The following is a 21,249-nucleotide window of genomic DNA, read 5'->3' on the forward strand; positions in this document are numbered from 1 at the left end:
ACAGGGTACCAGCATATGCAGGACTCAGGTTAATACACACCTGTTCCTGACCCTAACCCTACTGCATCATATGACTGACAAATGAAAATCATAACAGTAACTAAGGTTAAGGCGAACACATGCAGTTTTGTTTCCAGCTCCTTTTAAGAATGATTAATCTGTCTCACTGAACTGGATGATCAGGCATGCAGAGATAAGGTTTCCTCACATCAACACAAAGAGATTAAAGAACATGAAAGAGAGGATAAAGTATAATAAAAAAGCTTTACATGACTGTCACTGAAGTTACAATGAAATAAACCACATAACATATGTCAGTACAGCATAAATGAAATTTATTTTTAATTCACTGAACACACAAATCCGATCTATTTCATACTATGATCTTACTCTCAACTACTGTGCAGAAGATTTTTTTCTGTCTGGAAATACAGCTTATCAAACTGAAATGTATGTGATATGTATTATTCAGTCAAACCCTTTTCTTCCATAATTTTAAAATCAGCAACAGACTGATGTACAGTATATTATGAATATATCATATATGATCAAAATGATCTTTGCAAAAATATTTCATGTTCCTTCAATCATTGCGTGCAGTACTGTATTATTTTGGTAAGCTAATATAATATGCATCTATGCATGATATGAAATAAGAAATATGATTATTGCATTACTATATAAATGCAAATTTGGTTTTAAATTCAGAATTTATTGACTCTTGTATTGGTAATATTTACCATGTTCTTAAGCAGCACACTGCTAAACCTACAGAAAGTGTTCAGCATTCCATAGAAGAATACTGCATATGTGTTTGCTGGTGCAAATATGACATTAGATTTAACACAGCACTGATCAACATCATTTGAGATCCAGGTTTCAAGTCAATTTAACACTTGTCTAAAAGTGACACTTAACAGCAGTATCCGTCCAAATACTGTCTGCAATTTGTACTGTAATGAAGTTCTATAAAAGTAACTTCTAATTAACTTTATAATCTAATCAGTTTTATAGGTTTGTCAAATATGTATTTACACTCATTCAAAACAATGGTTGATGTTAACTGCAGCCAGTGACAGTTCAGTCACCGTAAACACTTCAGTATCAGTTTGTTCTGAAACTTGTTTGACTCAGATCTGTTTTCAGCAAAACTTTGAAGCCAACAACTGAGTTACATCAGATCTATAAATGTTTTACACTTCTATCCAGTACATTTATAGGTTTTAACAACATTAGGAATTGAGTAGTTCCTGTCAGTGTCTGAAAAACACACACAGCTGAGTTGGCTAATTGGGTTCAACAATGTAAACCATGGAATTCATGCAGACTTGTATAATATCTGCCATGATTTTTCTGACAGGCCTGCCCAGAGGGGCTGCCATGGTTCCATTATTGTAAAGTTCTCTATTTGTGTCCAAGCTGCTCCTCTGAGTAGCTCAGGCTTCTTCTTCCCCAGTGATTCTCCGGGATCAGGAAGCCTTTGGTCAGCACCGGCTCCACCACCAGCTCCAGCAGACCTGGTGGATCTGGAACAGCCAACTCCGTCACCCTGAAGGGGTTGGAATATGCCCGGGCCACCAACACCAGTTGACCTGGGGGGGTTCTGGGATCGGGCCCCTCAGTCGACGCCAGTACACCCTGAAGTGACGTACGAGCTCTGATGGGTAATCCCAGCGCAGGGTGGCATTGAGGTGCAGGCAGGGGGAGCTGGACTCGGCTGAGGGTCCGGCACCTCGCAACCACACCACATCATAAATACACAACCCCTGGAGCAGCTGGGGGGGAGTCTGCAGATGGGCCGCATCCAGAACCTGATGGAGGAGATGGAGTTAAGGTCAGCAACACATTAAAACATAAAACACACCAGTGGGGTTGGATTACATTTACAATTAGAAAGAACCACCATCAATCAAGGTACATGAGGTAACATTCGGAAAAAGAAAAGTTTCATTCATATCATTTATCACTTAATAAAACCTCTGTACATAAATATGGTAATAATAAAGGTAGTTCCATGTTTCAACATTAATCTACACTTTCACTCTTTATCACTTAACAGTATCAGAAAGTTAAGCTAAGAAGTGGTTGAATGCTAATTACATGCTAATTAAATGCCAAAGTGATGTGATAGGACACGTGCTATTACAAAAATGTCAAATGAAGTGCTCTGAAACCCCTGGAAGTGGAGGTGAAAATTCACACAGTTGAGACAGAGCTGATGGATGTTGAACACTGAAGTTGAAATCCCTGCTGATATTACAATACTCATTTAATTTTACTACTGCTACTTTTCAAACATGTGTAAGAATGACAGATTTCCTGAGTGTTGTTTTGGTTTGGGAAGCCAACAGCCTGCGCTTTCTCACCATGATTTCACCGATTCTGCAGCTGAATGCTGTGTCCTGAGGTTCTCCGTCCCTCTGGATGCTGACACCCACCTCTCTAAGGATACATCCACCCTCCTCCAACCGAGAGCACCTCAACACAGATCGGCAAAGACACATACAACTGGATTTACACAGCTCTGCAATGGAATCCAACAGCTCAGTGGTAACAGTGAGAGGATAATGACTGTAAACTGGCATGAAGGTATAAACTCCACACTCATAATGACTCAACATGTGAAGTATTTCCTCCTGCTCAGTCAAACACAGTGAAGCCCGACACACCTGTTATCTCACCCTCATATATTTTTCCTAATTCAAACAAAAGGACACCTGATGATGTAATCGGGGTTATCCCAGGTCATCTTAGCTTTGCCACCGTATCTGGCAGATACTCATCACCATGAGTCATGCTGGTAACAGTCAGGTCATGTTCCAGAGCTGGAAAACCATGGATACCTTATTTACACTTTAAATTCTGAGATGTGGAAACAGTGACTGTAGTTTAGATTCCACCTAAGGCTTCATCCATCTACAACACAGCCCCTTGAACTCAGCTGCATCTGGAACGTCCAGTCTAAGTCTGACAGCAGTCCAGGAAAGTCTGACCGGTGCTGCTCTAATATAACCCTGGAAGGAACTTTAGGATTTTACTATTTTAAAGGCTGTTCTTGGTCTGACCCTGCTACATTTCAGACCAGGTCTCATCAGCTATCAAGTGTAACTTTATCAGCTTTGACAGACTTAGTAAGAGTCTCTGTTCTGTTCATTTTGATTACCAAAATTCCCTGCATGTACATGTAACTATAAAAATAAAACTTACTACTATATTTTTCACTTTTATATGAGTTTAAGACTGATCATCAGATTGTATTTTTAAGTAACTTCCAGTGATAGTTTTCAGTCATTTTAAACTTTTTGGTTCTCTGGTTTTAAAATAAAGACATGAAAATGTATAGATAATAGTACATTTATTTATGAACAAAAAGCTATTAAATTAGCAAGATTACCTGTTGCTATTTTATTGTCTTTGTCCAATTTTTGTTTCCCACACCTCTTTATGAATGTTTTATTGATATATTTAGTTTCTCTCCATCTGTTCAGGTTCATGAATATGTTGACTATCTAACTGTGTTTGAATGAACTGAACTGTTCCAGATGTTGCTGATTCTTCTTGTATTATGTTGGATGTTTTTATTGTCTGTGTACGTTGTCTACCTGTCACACAATCATACTTTACTGCAATCCAGAACAGAGTCATCACTAACAGGCTCTCCCTGTTTTACCGGTTTGGACTTTCCACTGTGAATGAGCCCAACTTTACGTGTTTTTCCAAAATTATTCTTTGTGGCCAGGGCTGATCCAAGGGTCTTACCTCACAGTCCACCCATATGGATCCAAGTCGCCACAGAGCTCAGAGAACTGTCGGACCAGCTGGTGGCCTTCGTCCAGAGCTAGAGGAAACACATATCTACACTGAGCGTCTATGGACAGCGATCATTATTTACATATAATTACATCATACATGTTAAAACATACTTAAAAACATGCGATCAGACTGTGAATTATGTGGTACTGAACAGTGGACTGGGACTGTTGAAGTGTTTTACATTAGTTTTGTTTGTCTTTTTTAGGGCGGCTCAGAAATGGTTCAACGACGCGCTGATGCCAGAATAAGCCTGACCCTCCCTTCACACTGGAACGATACGGAACACATGAGCAACACTCTTCCACTTGATCACAGCAATGTTATCCTGGGCAAGGATACAGCTTATGAACTTGGACAAATAGGAAAAAACACTGTAGCAGTATTGACATTTCAGGGAGGCTGCATGTTACAAACCCATTCAGACAAGAGTCCTGACATGGAAGCTGAGCCATGCAGCAAAACACATTTATCCGCCTACAATCAATCTGTATCAGTCTGAATGGATGCTGTATTGAGTGTATAGTTTTACCTCCCACAGTGCTTTCTGAAGCCCTTACACTGCTCTTTTCAAAGCCACCAGGCACCCTTGACAAAAACTTGAGTTACTTTAAGTTACTGTATGATTTTTGTGGTTTAATACATTAAAAACCCAATTACCACAATTAATCGTTTATTAATTTGAATCCAAACTAAAAAGCAACTCATAAAAATGGGACCAATGGCCCTGTAGCTCACCGACATGTTTTATTAAGAATCAATGACATGTTGAATTTGTGAGGTTGTCTCTATGTTAGAGTCCTGTGATCTTGATGCAGGAGATCAATTTCCCAAAAGAAGTGGGTGGTACTTTCACTGGACGATAACTAATTAAATGAAAGTCCACATATGACTTCCTATCAGTGCTCATTAGTAACTATATTGATATCTCAAACCATTTCCATTTTATACGACATCAAAATATGGACTATTATAAGTAAACACAAATTTTTAATATTTGAAAAATTCATCAAAAGTTGGCAAACCAAAATATCTCAAAACTGTGAACAAACTTTGTAGACATTGTCCCAAGGAAGCTACATAAAAAATGTAAAATGAATCCGACCAGTTGTTTCGTCAGAGAAGATGTTTGAAGAAATTGCTAACGAATACGACGATGAATACGATGACAAATACGACGATGAATACGGCGACGACTACAGCGACGAAGATGAGCCAATGAGCTACAGTTAAATGGGTATAATTTAGGTGTAATATACATGGTTTCCACTAGATCTTTAGAGCTGCCTGGGTTTCATTGTCTCCCTTAGGTTGAGGAAGACTAATGCAACTTCTCCCCTGGCTTATCGGATGAACTCGCATCAACATGGTTCGGTTTTGGCGTTGCCATGTTCCATTTGTACTGTCGGTTATAGTAGTACTAACTCGGTATGGCTGGTCGTCATAGCAACACAGTGTGAACTACAGTGACATCATCAACAGCATAACTGAAGCTACAAGCAACTACTGATGAGAATGAAATTCAAAAATATACATTAGTAATTCTAAAATAAAATGTTTCATTAAAGATTTTTTCAAGTGGGAATATAGTTGTTTAGGCTCAAATTTGTGGTCGATTTATCAAAGGAGACAGAGCTGACTTGAAAAATTCAAAAAGATTTTCAGAGATCTCCTGCCATCCACAATCAACCCATATGTACTGACCCAGAAATTATACTGGATCGCATTTGGAACCTCAGACCTAAACTTTACTAAAGTATATTCACTTTTTTGTTTACTTTTTTATAATCCATATTTGGCTGGTTGGCCACACAACACATTTTTCTGTGGTGTGACAAAGTCTGAACAGAACTTTAAAGGCACATAAGATTCAGTGGAATCTAAGAACAGAAACTCCAGTCTATGTAATAAATACTCAGATATGTTTTCATTGGGGTCTAATCACCTGAAAATGTAAATGGTTTATGTCCACAGTGGGAGTGGAATCCCTCTGCAGGTCATGGTTCTACAGTAACTCAGGCTGGACCCTAACCCTAACCCTAACCCAGGATGGACGGCTTCCAGCATTAAAGTGATTATGTTTGAGTGTACCATAATTATTTCCTCATTCACTAAAAAGCCCCAGAAAGACAAACCAAATACTGGCTTTTAAGGGGAATTTTCATGATTTTGTGACTGGAATGGAAGTTGAGGTTCAGTTGACCGCAATATCAGACTTCACTACTTGGTAACAAAAGTAACAAAATTTGACAACTCAATAAATTAAATTGTTAATAAATGTATTTCTTGGTGGAATTTACAAACATCAAACCCGGAAGTCAAAATCCAAATTACATGCATTACAAAGTGTTTCTTGGGTTTAGTGTAAAGCCCCTCTAAACTTTGGAAAAAAAAAAAAAAAAAATCAGGAAAAGCTTACGTTTGACATGGTGGACATCAGTGTGTGTCTGACTGGCATCTGTGGTCTTCAGCTGCAGAGATACACGGATCCCAGCAGAGGCCTTATAGATGAGGACCAGTAGACTGGTGGACGGCAGGGGGACATGGAGGGAGAACATCCTGACACAGAACAGAAGAGGGTCCACATGAACAGAGGAATCAACATAGATGATCTGATTCCTTGGTGAACAGCTGGACACACACTTGGCACAAACAGGAGCAGTTTGATTTTGGGGGATGAGGCCCTCCATCAGCAATGAGCAGCCCCCATCCCAGGCATCCTCTGGGCAGCCTCGGCTCCTCATCCACCCTCGGTTCTCCACACTGGTGTGGTACAACGGCTGGATGTGCTGTGCACTCAGGTTGAACCAGTTCCCCTTCCTCTCCCGCTGCACACATGCAAAATAAAACTGCAGTCATGGACCAAGCACAGGGGTCTCCAGCCAATGGCCAAATGTAGCTCCTTAGCCTCTCTCTATGGCTCCCTTTGGCTTTGTCAAAAAACCTAAGGATCATTTTGAATGAACTGAATGAATCCTTACTTTTTAACATTGTTGTTGGCATAAATCTATTCTATCATTGTCCATCAGCAAAAATGTGCAGGCTATACACAGAATAAAATCATTTTTCACAGTATACCAACCAAAATGTATCACAGTACATTTTTGTCAAATTAAATTCAAGGTACTCAATTTGTATTTGTAATCTGCTTAAAAGTAACCCTATACAAATGGGAGTGGAGCTTTTCTCAAAAACACAATTAAGTAAAAATCTATAAAAATTTTTCTTGTAATGTTAAAATTGTAATTGTAATGGAAAAGCAAAGTTAAAACAAACTAATCACAAGTAGTTTACAGCAGAGTAGCCCCCTCATGGTGAAATGTAGATGGGCAGAAATATTTTTTTCATGGCTCTGGACAGATTTCTTTCTTCCTTTTCAAGTCGAAAATAGCTCTTTAGATTATAAAGCTTTCTGACCCCTGACCAAGAAGAACCTTTGTCGACATGTTTGAGTGGGATGACCAGATTCCAGGTCTGTCTGTACCTGTCCCCTCCAGTAGACAGCCTTCCCAAAGCCCTGGCAGAAGGAGGAGATGAATGGGAGAGGAGACACTGGCCGATGGATGTACAGGTGGTCCGACAGAAGAGCCCAGAACCTGAACACAACATGGTCTCTGTCACAATCCCACTATGTTCTTTCTTTTTTCCCATTAAACATCAGTCATGTTTTTTAACCCCATGCTGCTCTCACCTGTCCTGATTGTGGCGGAATTCCGTCTTGTCCTGAGTCTCATACACCCAGCCCGGAGCAAAGATGGCTGTAGAGAAGTTGTGCTTTCGAATTATTTCCAGGGCCTGACAAAACAAACAAAAGGTACACCATTATGTACTTTTAGTCGAGTACTACATTGAAGTAGAATTTGTCAGTATTTGAGTATTTCTGTTTTATGTAGCTTTATTCTTCTGCTCCACAACACCTTATCTACATGTCTAATTTTCTACATTTGTTTGATGGCTTTAGTTACTTTTCAGATGGAAATTTGACAAAGAGTATAATATTATAAGCCTTTCAAATACATTGCTCCATTAAGTGTAGACCCCATTAAAAAGAATGTTTCTAAAGTATTCCACTGGTGAAAGACTGTGACCTCCATCAGAAACCTTCTGGAAAATGTCAGTGTTTAGATATTTGCTTTTACTCATAAACCCATGGATATCTTCTGTCATCATGTTTAACAGTAAGTCTGTTTCTTTCTCCAATCAAAAATGTGGACTTTTCTTCAGAGTAGATCTCTGTCTTTACCTCAGCAAACCATGACAGGGCCAGCGTGTGATAACCTGCAGTAAAAGCTGTCCACTAATTTGGTTGTATTTGTCATGTATGTGTATATGTATAAGTATATGTATATGTACTTTTGCACAAAAAATTATTAGACCACCCCTTGTTTTCTTCAGTTTCTTGTTCATTTTAATGCCTGGTACAACTAAAGGTACATTTGTTTGGACAAATATAATGATAACAACAAAAATAGCTTGTAAGAGTTTAATTTAAGAGCTGATATCTAGCCATTTTCCATGGTTTTCTTGATAATAACCAAAATCACTTAAGTTCTTACATCAGTAGCTATGGCATTGTACTGCCAAAAACAGTGCTTTTATGCATTTCATGTTTTCTTTTCTGTCTGTTTTAGTCACATGATACACACAGGAGTTAGTACTTGATTGCATAACCAGTGTTTTTGATGACTTTTGATGGTCTAATAATTTTTTCCACAACTGTATATGTCCTCATAAAAGCAGCGTAATATCAGCATTTGTAACATGTCTAAACTGTAAAAGGCTCAATTTTCTGAAGAGTTTAATTCAGAACATCCAAGTGAAATACACCTGTCAAAATAAGGTCAAATTAGGAATACTTGTCGAATTTTAGCGCACATGTAAACATACTCATTGTTAAAGATTAAACCATTGTTTTCCAATGTTTTTTGGCTGATGAGTGAATTAATGAGGTACACTTGAGTGTTGAAAACAGCCTGGTTTATTATCATTTCATTGCATCTTTCAGTACAATCATTAGTACTGGGGGTTGTTTAACCAAAACATGGATGCACTGTATTATTTTCAACCCCCAACTATTCTGTTCCAGAAAAAGCCGACCTATGGAGATAAATCCAGGTCAAAAGTATAGTTAAGATAAGAAAAAAAACAATAATAATAGAGAAAAAAAAAGATCGAACTGACACTTCAAGCTGTGATCTTGAACTCTTACTAAAATGAAAACTGCAACTTTCTCAAGGATCAGAAAATGAATGAATCAAACTTAACACACTTTATCTTATTTATGAGTGTTTTTTAAATTAATTTTGAATACATGGTACTTTTCAGAATTCAACATTAATTTTCAGTTACATCTTATTTTCATACTTTCGATCACCATTTTGCTCCATTGATACTAATTCGTTCTGAGCGAAGTGTCTACTAACTCATCCTCATTCACTCATTTCTTACCTTATTCGTTTCAAACTTTCCTGCCACCACATCACCTCGTGCAAACACGTCCACGCCGACGTAGATATCAGCCTGACGACCCTGGGCGGCGCTGTAGTCACTCATGAACTCCAGACTTGTCTCTTTCCAGTTGTAGTTTGTGAACAAACCATCACAAGCTTCAAAGAAAATCCTGTTGTGATCACACCAACATGCAACACTGCTTAGGTGTGTTTTTTAATCCCTTCATGCTGTCATTGATTTTTTGAAAGGACTTGAACTGTTTAAGGTCTATGGATACATGTCCTGGTGTTTCTACCTGTTGGACTGGTTGAGTTCATTCTGCCATCTCAGTTGTCCATTGTCAACCACGCTGTCGTACCACAGAACCAGGCTGCCAGACACTCGCTCGTGCATCTGGTCTGTCAGATAGCGCAGGAACAATGGCATGTTCTTCACAGCAACCTCCTACCGACAAAAGCCAGCAGACAATAAGGTTCAACTACTGGAACATTTTTGTTCATTTTTGACTTAAAACTAAATTCAGAGCATCACCAAAAGTTATTGCATCTGAATGTGAACATCTAACTCACAGTGAGGGTGTTTTCGATGTTAATGAGCCAGCCGTCGAACCCATAACAGTGGCTGATCTGGACTAACTTGTCAGCCACTGCTCGGTATGACTCCTCCCCTTTCAGGAAGTCCTCACACATCAGACCTCCAGCAGTCCACTCTGTGATGAACGTCCCTGGAAAACAGGCAAATCCAGCGCACATGGTCAGATAGTCAGACCGCAAAAAAATGTCCACCATTACCAAGATGGTCCCAGTTCTGTCATACTCTGGGTTCTCTGCTCACCTATAACAGCGACTCCATGTTTGTGTGCAGCATTGGTCCATCCTGCAGGTGGAATAGTCACCAAGATGTGTGAGAAGTAATTGAATATATCAATGCAGTTCCAGTGGTAGAAGACATACGGTGCCTCTGAGTCTGAGCCCTGGAGGAACCTGAACAACACAGCAGCATCCACCCAGTCAAACACACACTGCAATCATATGTGTCACAGTTGTTACTTGGTATTTCTTATGCACAAATAAATAAATAAATAAAGGATTGGAACATTTCATTTCTCCATCCTCATCGTGCTGTTGCATGTGCTTTTCATGGTCATGAACAGCTCAAAGTTTGTCTGTTCACACCAGGCATTTGAATGCATCTTTGGTAATTGCGTGTAATCAGATCTTTTCTGCTCTATATACAAATAAACAAGCACATACATGTTTAGGTTGTGTCAAATGTAGTACAATTTTTTATTTCCTGCAGGCATTTTGGATGTTGTAAAAGGTATCGCATTTAACAGACATGCTTTTGAAAGCTTTATCAAAAACAAAGAAAAAAATGAACAATTATTTAATCCTCTTTGTCCCTTTACAGTTTTAGGATGTTATGGGTGGTTTTATATGACAATTAACATTATGCAAAATGATGGGTTTTTTTATTGTAAAGTATGAAACCTTCTTGCAGAAGGATATCCAGACTTCATAACCGTGTACTTTGAGTTTTTGGAAAACTTAAAGAAAATACTAGAACCCAAACACCACCTAAGCCAAATGACAACACAAAAAACAAACTAACTCAACATGATTTTAAGTAATCTATTAATGTAATATCGTCAATAAAAATGACTGTTAATATTCTACTTCCTCACATGAAGGAAGAAATGTGGTTGAGTGTTGTTTAGGAGCGCTAAGGCATCACAGCTCATATCAAGTACATGTACTATGTCAATGTGGGCTTTCTGAAATATTCATGTGCCTTTAAAACACTTCAATATGACACCATTACTGGACTGAGCTGAATAGACAGGCCTTCAGTCTGTCCTAGGATGCATTTCTGTTCACAATCCCAGTCCACCCTCAAATGTGGTCTGAGGGTTGGACAACATGTTGAATTCATTTAAACAATCATGTTTTTGCTTTATGGAGATTAAAGTTAGTGAATCCTCTGAAGGTGTTTCTTGCTGAACAGAAATTGAAAATGCATTGTGTTTGTTGTGATCCATGCATTGGTAATATATTCATGTATTATTTCATTTAAATGTCTGTTCTGTGACAGATCATGCATATTAACACCCATGTAGGTGCTGCTTGTTAGGGACTCGGGGCCCTAGTTTTTACTTATTGACCCATGAAGGGAAGGCAAGGGGTATTGCTTTTGGTTCGGTTTGTTTCTTCATTTGTTTGTTTAACACTTTAGCAGCAAAACTATTGGTTGAATTCATGCCAAATTAGGGTTATAGATTGCCAGTGACCCAGAATATGATATGATATGATTACATGTTGGGAGAAGTAGGTCAAAGTTAAATTTTTTATGAATTTTTAAAATCTTTTTTCCCCCCCCATTTATTTATAATGGCCGAAATTTGTCTACGCTGTCTATGTCTATGCTGACATCAGCACATGCATAGACATGATGACATCAACTGGATCAATGCCAAAATAAGATACAATACGTGTGAGGGGCGGGGTTTGTTGTGCCTGGTACCACTTGTTGTTTGAGTTGAGCTGTATTAAATTAGTAAAGAAAACTTTTTTGAATCATGTTTTATCTTAAGCCCTGGTCATTTTGTTTTCAGCCAGAATCATTTCAATGAAACACAAACCATTGGATTAGCAGATAGCAGAAGTTTCATTCATATAAAACCAAGTTATGACCAGAAACCAACAAAGGTAAAACAACATTCATAATATTCTTTTCATTATGTAACCTTTATTTTTACTTTTCTTTAACTCATTTAGTGAGTTTTAATGGTAGAGAAATAATCCTTGTACTGTTGGATCTGTTTAGTGTTAGCTTAGCACTTGTTTGTCTGATTGGTCTGTTGTTTTATTAAATTATTCATGACATATGCTGGTCTCAGACTGTTAGACTGGTTTACAGATTTGACCATTTCAGGACTGTTGTTTGGATTATGTTCTGTTTTCCAACATTTAGTTCTGTTGTGCTTTTAGCAAATGTTCTTCTGGTTACATGTATGCATAGCATGTGTATATTGCTACAGGCATTGCATAGTGTTACCATGCCATCATGGAAAACAGGAACTTTTTAAACTTATTTGGCCATGTGGCTCTGGGTCTGAGTGATGTTAATAACAGGTCTGAAGTCTGTATATGTACCTGTCATCCAGGTACCCGCCCATCATGTCATGAGACACCAAAGTTTTGCGTGGAGTACTGGCCAGAGAGGGTTCCCGCGGAGCCAGGGGGACTGACGCAACATTGAAGGGGTTGGCATCACTCCGTTTCCATGACAACAGTTCCTCCAGAGTCTGGAGACCACAGATGACTGGTTCAGTGGTGTCAGGGTCATAATGTTGGACTGTGACAGAGACACAATGAAATACATGAGGCACGGGCTGCGTCCCTATGGTTTAGTTACATTTAAAAGTGATGAAATGTAAAAAATAAACTAATAGAATATTTGAATATATATATGTATAACTGTTAGAAAAATTTAACTTCCTTTGAATTCTTAATAAAATACACTGTGAATTATAGGGACAAAATATTTGGTCTATTTTATAGTAAATACATATGATGAAGATCCATTGTTATGACTAATAAAATTCCTTTGAAAAGTCAGATATTTTTAGTTACATTATTTTGAGCTGCTATTAGATTTACTATTTGTAAAAAAGTGCAAATGTCATCTCATAGGACATGAAGATAACCTAAATACAAAACATACAACCCAACAATCCTGAAGATATATTTAGCTTTTAGATTTTAAACTTTTAAAAGTATTTCATGAATACTTGTTTGCAAGTCTTGACAAATTTCGTTTTGGTCCAAATCATCCTCATGGATTAAATGACTATCAATCAATCAATCAATCAATCAATCAATCAATCAATCAACCTTTATTTATAAAGCGCTTTTCATGCACAGATGCAACACAAAGTGCTTTACAGAATTAAAAACAATTACACAATAAAAACAGAAAAACAATTACAAAGAAACCCCTCCCTCCCACCCTCCATACTAGACACGCACACACGCACACACACACACACGCCCACACACTTACACACGCACACGCACACAACAGGGAGACATGGCATAGCACTGAGGATCAAGGAAACGCCACCTTTGGGGCCGTCCACACTGGGAGGAGCCGCAGGCCGTGCCATCAGGGGGACCAGCACCCAGGCCCCCCGACTCCGACAGACAGGTAGACCCCCATATCGAAGGGAGGACCCCCAGCCAGCCGGACCAAAGGGACCCAAGGACAGTACCCCCACTAGCAGACCAGACACAGCTCCCAGTGTGGAGGACCCCCCTGAGGAAACACTGGCGTTAAAAGCTAAAGACTAAAAGCATAACATGGGACTAAGAGAATAAATAAAATAAAATAAATACAGTACCAAGAGTAAAATACGTAAGATTATAAATAAAATAGAATAGATAAAGTATCAGTGATAAATAAAACAAAATAAGAACAAGAAGAGTTTAAAAAATTAGTTAAAAGCCTGATTAAAAAGGTGTGTCTTTAATCTTCTTTTAAAAATAACAACAGTCTCTGCAGTCCTGAGGCTCTCCGGCAGGCTGTTCCACAGGTGGGGGCCATAGTGGCTAAATGCTGCCTCACCGTGGGTTTTTTTTCTGGGTTTTGGTATGGTTAAAAGGCCAGTGCCGGAGGACCTCAGGGTCCGCGAGGGTTGATATGGGTTGATACTATAATCATGCCTTCAATACACACTAACTCCCATCAGTCAAAACTGTTCACTCTACACAGAGGAGCCCTCCAGGGTCATCCTCTGAGCCCCCTGCTTTTCAGTTTGGTCTTTGAATCACAGTTATTGGAGAAAGAATACAGAATATTAAGTATCACTCTATGCTGATGACCAGTTGCTGTTTGTCTTAGAAGTCTTTAGATTTGTTCATTTCACAAATCCCCTTTTCACTGACCCTTCTGTCCTTCTTTAACATCTGCTTCAGTGCTACAGCTGAGTTAGTGCATCAGCGTACCTGGCAGCTTTGAGTCCCCGTATGTCACAGCTTCATGGATACTGTCAGAATCCATGGGCTGATCCAAACAAGACTCCAACCTGCAACGATGAAAAACATGTCATAATCACTTGGAAAATCACCTTCCTCTTCATGTTGCTTTCATGACTCTACTTGTTTTTTTCTTCAGTGAGAACTAAAACTCTGTCTGAGGTCAGTCAGGTGAAGCTTTAGTTGAACATGGGGATGAAACAATCTAGCAGCACCCCCTTCTGCATTGACTTTATTGATTGATTATATTTCTGTTTTCTTTCTACAAAAATGCTGAAAGAAAAAGTATTAAAGAATTTAAGCCTTTGAGTACCCCTTATTATACTGTATAAATTAGGTCTGTAACGGTACACATACTGAACTGAACCATTTCGGTACACACCTGTTCAGTTCGGTACACAGCTGTACCAAAACGGCACAGTATGTTGAGAAAAAGAAAAAGGAACAAAAGATGTTGTTTGATGCGGAACTTTAAATCCGCGCAAGTTCCACACAGACATACTGAAGGAGCGCACATTGACCCAAAATATGAAATAGCAGCTGATATGAGGTAAAAAAAACAACATCAAAAATGATGTCAACCTGTAAGGAAGAGATTGAAGACCCTCCGCCATCATTGCAATCCCATTTGGGATCACATCAGGTCCCAGTGAAAGACAACAACAGGGAAAGCCACAGTAATAAGACGGACGTTGTTTGCCACCTATGAACTATGCTACAGTTCTCAAACACTGACACTAGCTCTGTCTGTCTGTCTGTTTCTCTCTCTCACACACACGCTGTATAATAGAGGAATAGAACCCAGGAGATGGACATTAAAAGTATGTAAAGTTTCACTTTTGTTTCACGCCAGCGTTAGTTACTTTAGTTATGGACCGTCCAATCTGAGTTTGCCATCTTGTTATTGTTGCACTTCATGTGGAATATTTTTGTTGTTATTTTTATGCAGAATGTGAACTGACAGAACTGTAATTTGATTTTTGTTGTTTGTTCAAAACTACCTTTCAGGGAAAAGTGTGATACTAATGTTTAAAATACATTTAGTAATATTAATAATTTATTTTATTTTATATTTGATTTGTAGCAGCAGAATTATATTATTCCTGCTTTTCTATATTCTATTGTCTCCAAAAATTGGGGGAAAAATGTTCAAAAATTTATAAATGCATTAAAGACATTTTGAGGGGTTTTCTTTCTTCCCATACCGAACAGAAAAAAAACTGAACCGTGGCTTTCAAAACCGAAAACGCACCGAACCGAAAATTTTGTGTACCGTAATAGGCCTAGTATAAATGTATCTACCAACTGCACTAAGTAATGAAACACAAAACAACATACAAGCATAACATGAAAAGTATTTAAAGTCATTGTAAATGGACTACGTTACAGAGGTAGTGGCAGAAAATCTAATAATCTATTTTCACCAAAAATATAAATATACTCAAAAGAGCAGGGTGGTGTGGCCTTAAAATGTATCTGAGTCTGTAGTCTTTTTAATAACTGTCACGACAAATACCAAATCATTATTTATTTCCATTTCAAAAGTTTATATTTGGTCCAAACTGAAAGTTAAAGAAACAAGACAGTGATTTTTTTTGGTAGACTATTTGTAAAATAACGGCAATGTATAAGACACAACTAGACAAAAATGGTGCATAGGGCACAAGATGAAAGTAGAGTGGAGTAGAAGGCACAACAATATGAGACAGATGTTTAAAAGATATAATCAGATGTAAAACACATAAAAGACAAAACAAGACAAACTAGTGTAAATAAGGAAACAGGGTGACAACAGCATGAAAGACAGATGAAAAAGACATTTAAAAAAAAAAAAAACCAAGGTAAAAATAGTATAAAAATACAACACAAAACTGACATAAAAGCTGTTAGAAGGTTAAAATTATGTAAAAGACACAAAAGGCACAAAAGATACAACTACACAAAAAAGGCCCCCCAAAACATGATAAAAACAACATAAAAGATGCAATATGATGAAAACAATGTTATAGACATACCAAGAAAAAAATATGTAAAAGGTATGGATGAAGAAGACATAGATGATGCAGCAGAACAAACCAGGATGAAAGATGTGACAAGAAAAAAAGTGACATAAAAGACATTACAACATGAAATATCTATGTGTTGAAGACTGTAGTGCACAAGTTATTTGTCATTTTCAGACATGTCTGTTTCACATATTTACTATTTCGTTCACCTTTTTCAATACGCGTTTAATCGAATTGAAGAAAATAATCGGTAGATTAATCGATTTCAAACATAATCGATGGCTGCAGCTCTAATGTAGTAATCCCTGATGTTGATTCAACACTGGCCATTACTAAAGGTTCCCATGACACTGCTGACATGTTAATAGAAAACTGAAGATAAAGCCAAAGTAAAGACAGTTAAAGTAGGGTGTTTCAGTTTCGGTACCGGCTCGGTTCTCTTTTGTTCCTTTTCCCTCCGACACCGTTCTCCATGTCTCCGTCCTCTCTTCTCCTCCGTAGCTCAGATTTGACTCTGTCCCCTGGCTCCGACATTTCATTCAAATGAACGGAGAAAACTCGCAATTATTCCACAACTGTAGCCGGAAAAAAAGAGTAAGGAACCTCTAAACACCGATAACCCACGAGAACGAAACCACGGATAACTTCCGGTATCTGCCCTTCACAATAAAAGCACAATATGCACCGAGTGAGGAGAAAAAACACGCAAAAATAAATAAACGGTTAATAAATAAATGTTATTTAATGTACTGCTTTTTTAAAAAACTCTTTTCAGTGTAAGACTTATTAGTAAAAAAATAACACAAAAAATACACGGAAATATAAACAACTGAAAAGAAAAACAATATACAATCAGTAACATCATCACCTAACACATAAGAACATCAGAACAAAGTCAGAAGAGAAGACAAGAAAGACAAAAAAAAAAAAAAAACAGAAATATTATTGCAATAATTATAATATATTGGACTAAAGGAAAATTATGGGAATAGAAACAAAATACATTCTTCCACATATACATTACAATTAATAGCTTAAATGGCAATAGTGAATAATTATAAAAGTATAATGAAGTTAGTAAATAATATTAGTAGTATAAACAACATCAATAAAAATAAATAAATAAATAAAAAAGATGGCTTCTACATTTGTCTGTAGGCTCCATGCAGTTAATTTCTATTAAAGCTTATTGTATATATATATATATATATATATATATATATATATATATATATATATATATATATATATTTTTTTTTTTTTTTTTTTTTTTTTTTTTTTTTTTCCTAAGGCCGTCTGAATATTTTAAATGTGTACTAAAATAAAATAAAACCGTGTAAACATCATGTTCCAGCAATTATGAAACAACAGGTTACCAGAATATGATCGTGTTATATTCCTTAATTTGAATAGAAAAGAGTATTATATATTGTTACATCCAATAACGTGATACCCTTACATAGTAATTATGGATTATATATAATTGTCTTTCCGAATATTTAGTCTGAAAGAAATATAAATAGGAATAAAAACTATATCACGCTGTGTCTCATTTGACGTAAATGTTTTCTTTAATTTTATCCTTAATTTTAGTGGGATTTTCTGTGCCGTGTGTCCGTGGGGGGTGAAGTGGGGGCTGCCGGACAAAGGAACCAACCTTTTGTTATGTGGAAAGACCAGATCCCTTTATTTGGTAAAGATTAGTTACTTCCACATAAAAGAAGTTACACAGAGAGGACGGTTAAAGACGGCGGAGTGAGGCGAACTTGTCTTGACAGGAGAAAATACAGCTGCTCCCTAAGAGTGGAGGTATTACACTAGTGAGGACATTTAAGGCTTCTGGATGAATGTGGTATCTCAACTGCATTCAGCTATGATTTATAAATAATGAAACAGAAACTAAGTACACAGGGTAAAAAGGTTTTTCTGCATCACCGCCAGACTCTAAATCATTCTTCAACACGTTTTTCAAAAGGCAAACAAACAGTAAACAGCTTGAAAAAAACAGTTATCCTCTTAAGTTGATTTTATTCTTCCTATCGTTATATTTACTCTAGAATATTAAATTACATTGTCTTTCCTCATGGTCTGTTTTAAGTCTTATTACGTCAGTACGTAAGAAGTGTAGTTTTATTTATATTTTAATATAATATTTTAATATAATAACAATTATATATATGTATATATGTGTGTGTATATATACACACACACACACACACACACACACACACACACACACACACACACATATATATATATATATATATATATATATATATATATATATATATATATATATATTTATTTATTTATTTATTTATTTATTTATTTATTTATTTATTTTTTTAAACTTCCTTTAAGGTTATTATTATTCAAAAGATTCGAAGATAAACAATTAAGTCATTCTTTCATGCGTGATATTGTCTAAGACTGTTTTTACATGTAGAGATAATAACTGGAATTTTTTTTTTTTTTTTTTTTTTTCTAATACATCACACATTGAACAATTAAAAATCGCATCACATAAAATTTAATGTGTTTTGGCAGAATGTTGTAACAGACAGGAAAATTTTGTTAATTTTAAGCATTTAAAGCACCTTTCAAAAATTTTTAAAACTTACAAATACATTTTAGTGTGGCTAAATTTGTCCCCAGATACCTTTTAACAAATTCACTTGTGATGGAAGCTTGAAAAGTGTCTTAACGAGCACCAAAAATGCTGTATTGGTGTCACTACACATGTGAAAAGGGTTAAGTGTATTGTTGCTTTTTCCATCTGTAGTATTGGTAAATCTTTGACTAATATGATCTCTGGTAGACTCCGCCCAAATCCCTAACACGGAAGTTACGTAAGGTTTCGGGCAGCACTAAACAAGGTCCTAACAGAGAGCAGAGACAGCAAGACCGACAGGATCTTATCCGAGTCGTGAAACGTCTCCTCTTCAAAATCCATCTTCATCCTTGGAGAATTGTAATCCTACGCCATCCCAAATATCGGGAGCATAAAGTTCGCACTTAAAGCTTTTTAACAAGCCTAATATTACCGCGATATGTTGTTATTAACATTTTAAAACAAGTGGCGAAAGATTGTGGGAGCTGACTTGATCCGGAGACAACGTACAGAACAGAGAGTTCCTTGACTGAGGAGATTTTCTCTACTGGGCGTTTTGTCTATTCTGTTTGAAAACAGGCCTGGACGTGAAAAGTGACAATTTATTTGTTATTTTAGAGCTAGCGAGCGTGCTTGCTAGCCGATTACAGATAGCTTATCATGGAGTTGAGAGTAGGAAACCGATACAGGCTGGGAAGAAAAATTGGAAGTGGTTCATTTGGAGACATCTACCTGGGTAAGTTGCAACCTAATAAACTCATGTCCGTTTGTTTCCATTTGTGTGGCCTTGTAGGTATAATTGTATCAGCTCATCAGCTGGGTGCTGTCCGGGGTTTCCAAAACGAGCTCAAAGTCAGTCAGCTGTTCAGTGTTTAGTGGTAGCAACATTAGCTCTAAAGCTAGCAGTCTGAGTAGCATAGAGGCTAGCAGTAAAAATAATTAATAGAAAAAATGAGATTGCTCCAAAATTGAATGGTTTGATTTAATTGGCTGTCTTCAAATGTAGTCAAGTAGATAAATACTCATTAGCCGTAATTAACTGGAGTTAATCTCCAAATATAAGCTGTTTTTATCAGAGAAAGGAAAACCGTAATGGCTGATGTCTAGCTAGACCTTATGCTAATGAGTGTCTTTATCACTGACATAATATTTTAATGTCCTTTATCACCACAGAACAGGAGGCAGGGCACCAGGGTCAGGTTTTACTGTTGGACAAGCCAAGTTCATTTGTCCTGTAATAAATGCCTCACAACACCGTAGGCCGGTTCAACTTGTTAACATTAGATGGGTTTACAGGGCTTAGTTGTAGTTGAAAAGCAGCCTGTCCTTGAGGTCGTCAGAAAATCATACATTTTGAACTGAATCATCTCAAATTAACAAAAGGTATATGTAATGTTTGAGTTACCAGGGAGGTGTTCGTTGGTCAGTATTTCCTCATATTAGGCGCCATGGCCTAGTGAGGTGGCTTTGACAGTAAAATGGTTAATATATCTTTCTGCTTGTTCAGAGCCTGAGGGGACATGTTCACATAATACTAGTTTCATCTTTAAAGGTTGGAGAGCCGTGGCTTATTGATCAGGTCCTGTTTTTAATTTGATTGGAGCTTCCCATAAGGCCAGAGGTTGAGAATCACATTAGCAATGCTGGTTAGATAGATGCTGGTTAGATGGAGCTGACTGGATAGACAGAGTGGGTTTGGATGTGTGACTTAATGATGCGTGGCTGTGGTCGACTACAATGATGGTGATGATGATGATGATAGTGGGAAGTGCAGAAGAATTCTGCTCGTCATACCATCTTCCTGAGTTGCACCACCTCATACTGTAATGCGTCCTCTGTTGGCCTTAGTGGAGGAGGGGGTCTTGGCAACAGTGCCTGAAACAGCTGATCACATTTCTGAGCTTAAGAATTAGTCATCAGAACAACAATGGAAGGGAGACATTGTTAATTCATGAAGTGTTTCTGCTGCCTGTGGACCAATTACTTCATTACTGACATCCAATCAACATGCACAGGAGAATAGACTGACCTCTGACCTTACAATATGGTTCAACAACCATCATGTTATAGTATTGATGACCAATGTCTAGGATTGCAGAGGTTGGAGATTTTCCTGGTACGGGAATAGTTTCGGAAAACATCATAGTTTACATTTTATATGTTGTAATAAGTTAAAATAAGACTAAAAGGAATGAAAACAGGAGTGGTTTTGTCTTAAACAGGAGTGGTTTTGTCTTACAGTATACAAAGACACTTTATTTAGGTGACAATGTGTGCAAAAAGTGTGTTTTTTTTTTTTTAATAAAGTATGGACAGAATTTATTAGGAGTAAAGGAAG

At 37.3% G+C, this 21,249-nt stretch overlaps 2 protein-coding genes across 2 annotated transcripts in view; one reads left to right on the top strand and one right to left on the bottom strand.

The window, feature by feature from the left end:
• Window positions 1–186: 186 nt before the first annotated feature.
• On the bottom strand, window positions 187–16,927 carry engase (endo-beta-N-acetylglucosaminidase). Its single transcript, XM_030141562.1, is given in 15 exon segments — window positions 187–1,619; window positions 1,622–1,811; window positions 2,367–2,478; window positions 3,760–3,838; window positions 6,230–6,369; window positions 6,454–6,638; window positions 7,295–7,406; window positions 7,502–7,605; window positions 9,259–9,430; window positions 9,557–9,705; window positions 9,831–9,985; window positions 10,096–10,244; window positions 12,414–12,615; window positions 14,265–14,344; window positions 16,728–16,927. Coding segments are annotated over 15 exon segments (2,151 nt in total). The 5' UTR covers window positions 16,835–16,927; the 3' UTR covers window positions 187–1,404.
• A 2,644-nt stretch (window positions 16,928–19,571) lies between these two features.
• The window catches only part of csnk1da (casein kinase 1, delta a), a 22,058-nt gene continuing 20,380 nt past the window's right edge, over window positions 19,572–21,249 (top strand). Inside the window, exon 1 of the mRNA XM_030141589.1 lies at window positions 19,572–19,647. Within this exon, the coding sequence (XP_029997449.1) occupies window positions 19,572–19,647 (76 nt within the window). The remainder of the gene's footprint in view (window positions 19,648–21,249) is intronic.

This window comes from Sphaeramia orbicularis, chromosome 8, assembly GCF_902148855.1.
Source record: "Sphaeramia orbicularis chromosome 8, fSphaOr1.1, whole genome shotgun sequence".
Classification (NCBI taxonomy): domain Eukaryota; kingdom Metazoa; phylum Chordata; class Actinopteri; order Kurtiformes; family Apogonidae; genus Sphaeramia; species Sphaeramia orbicularis.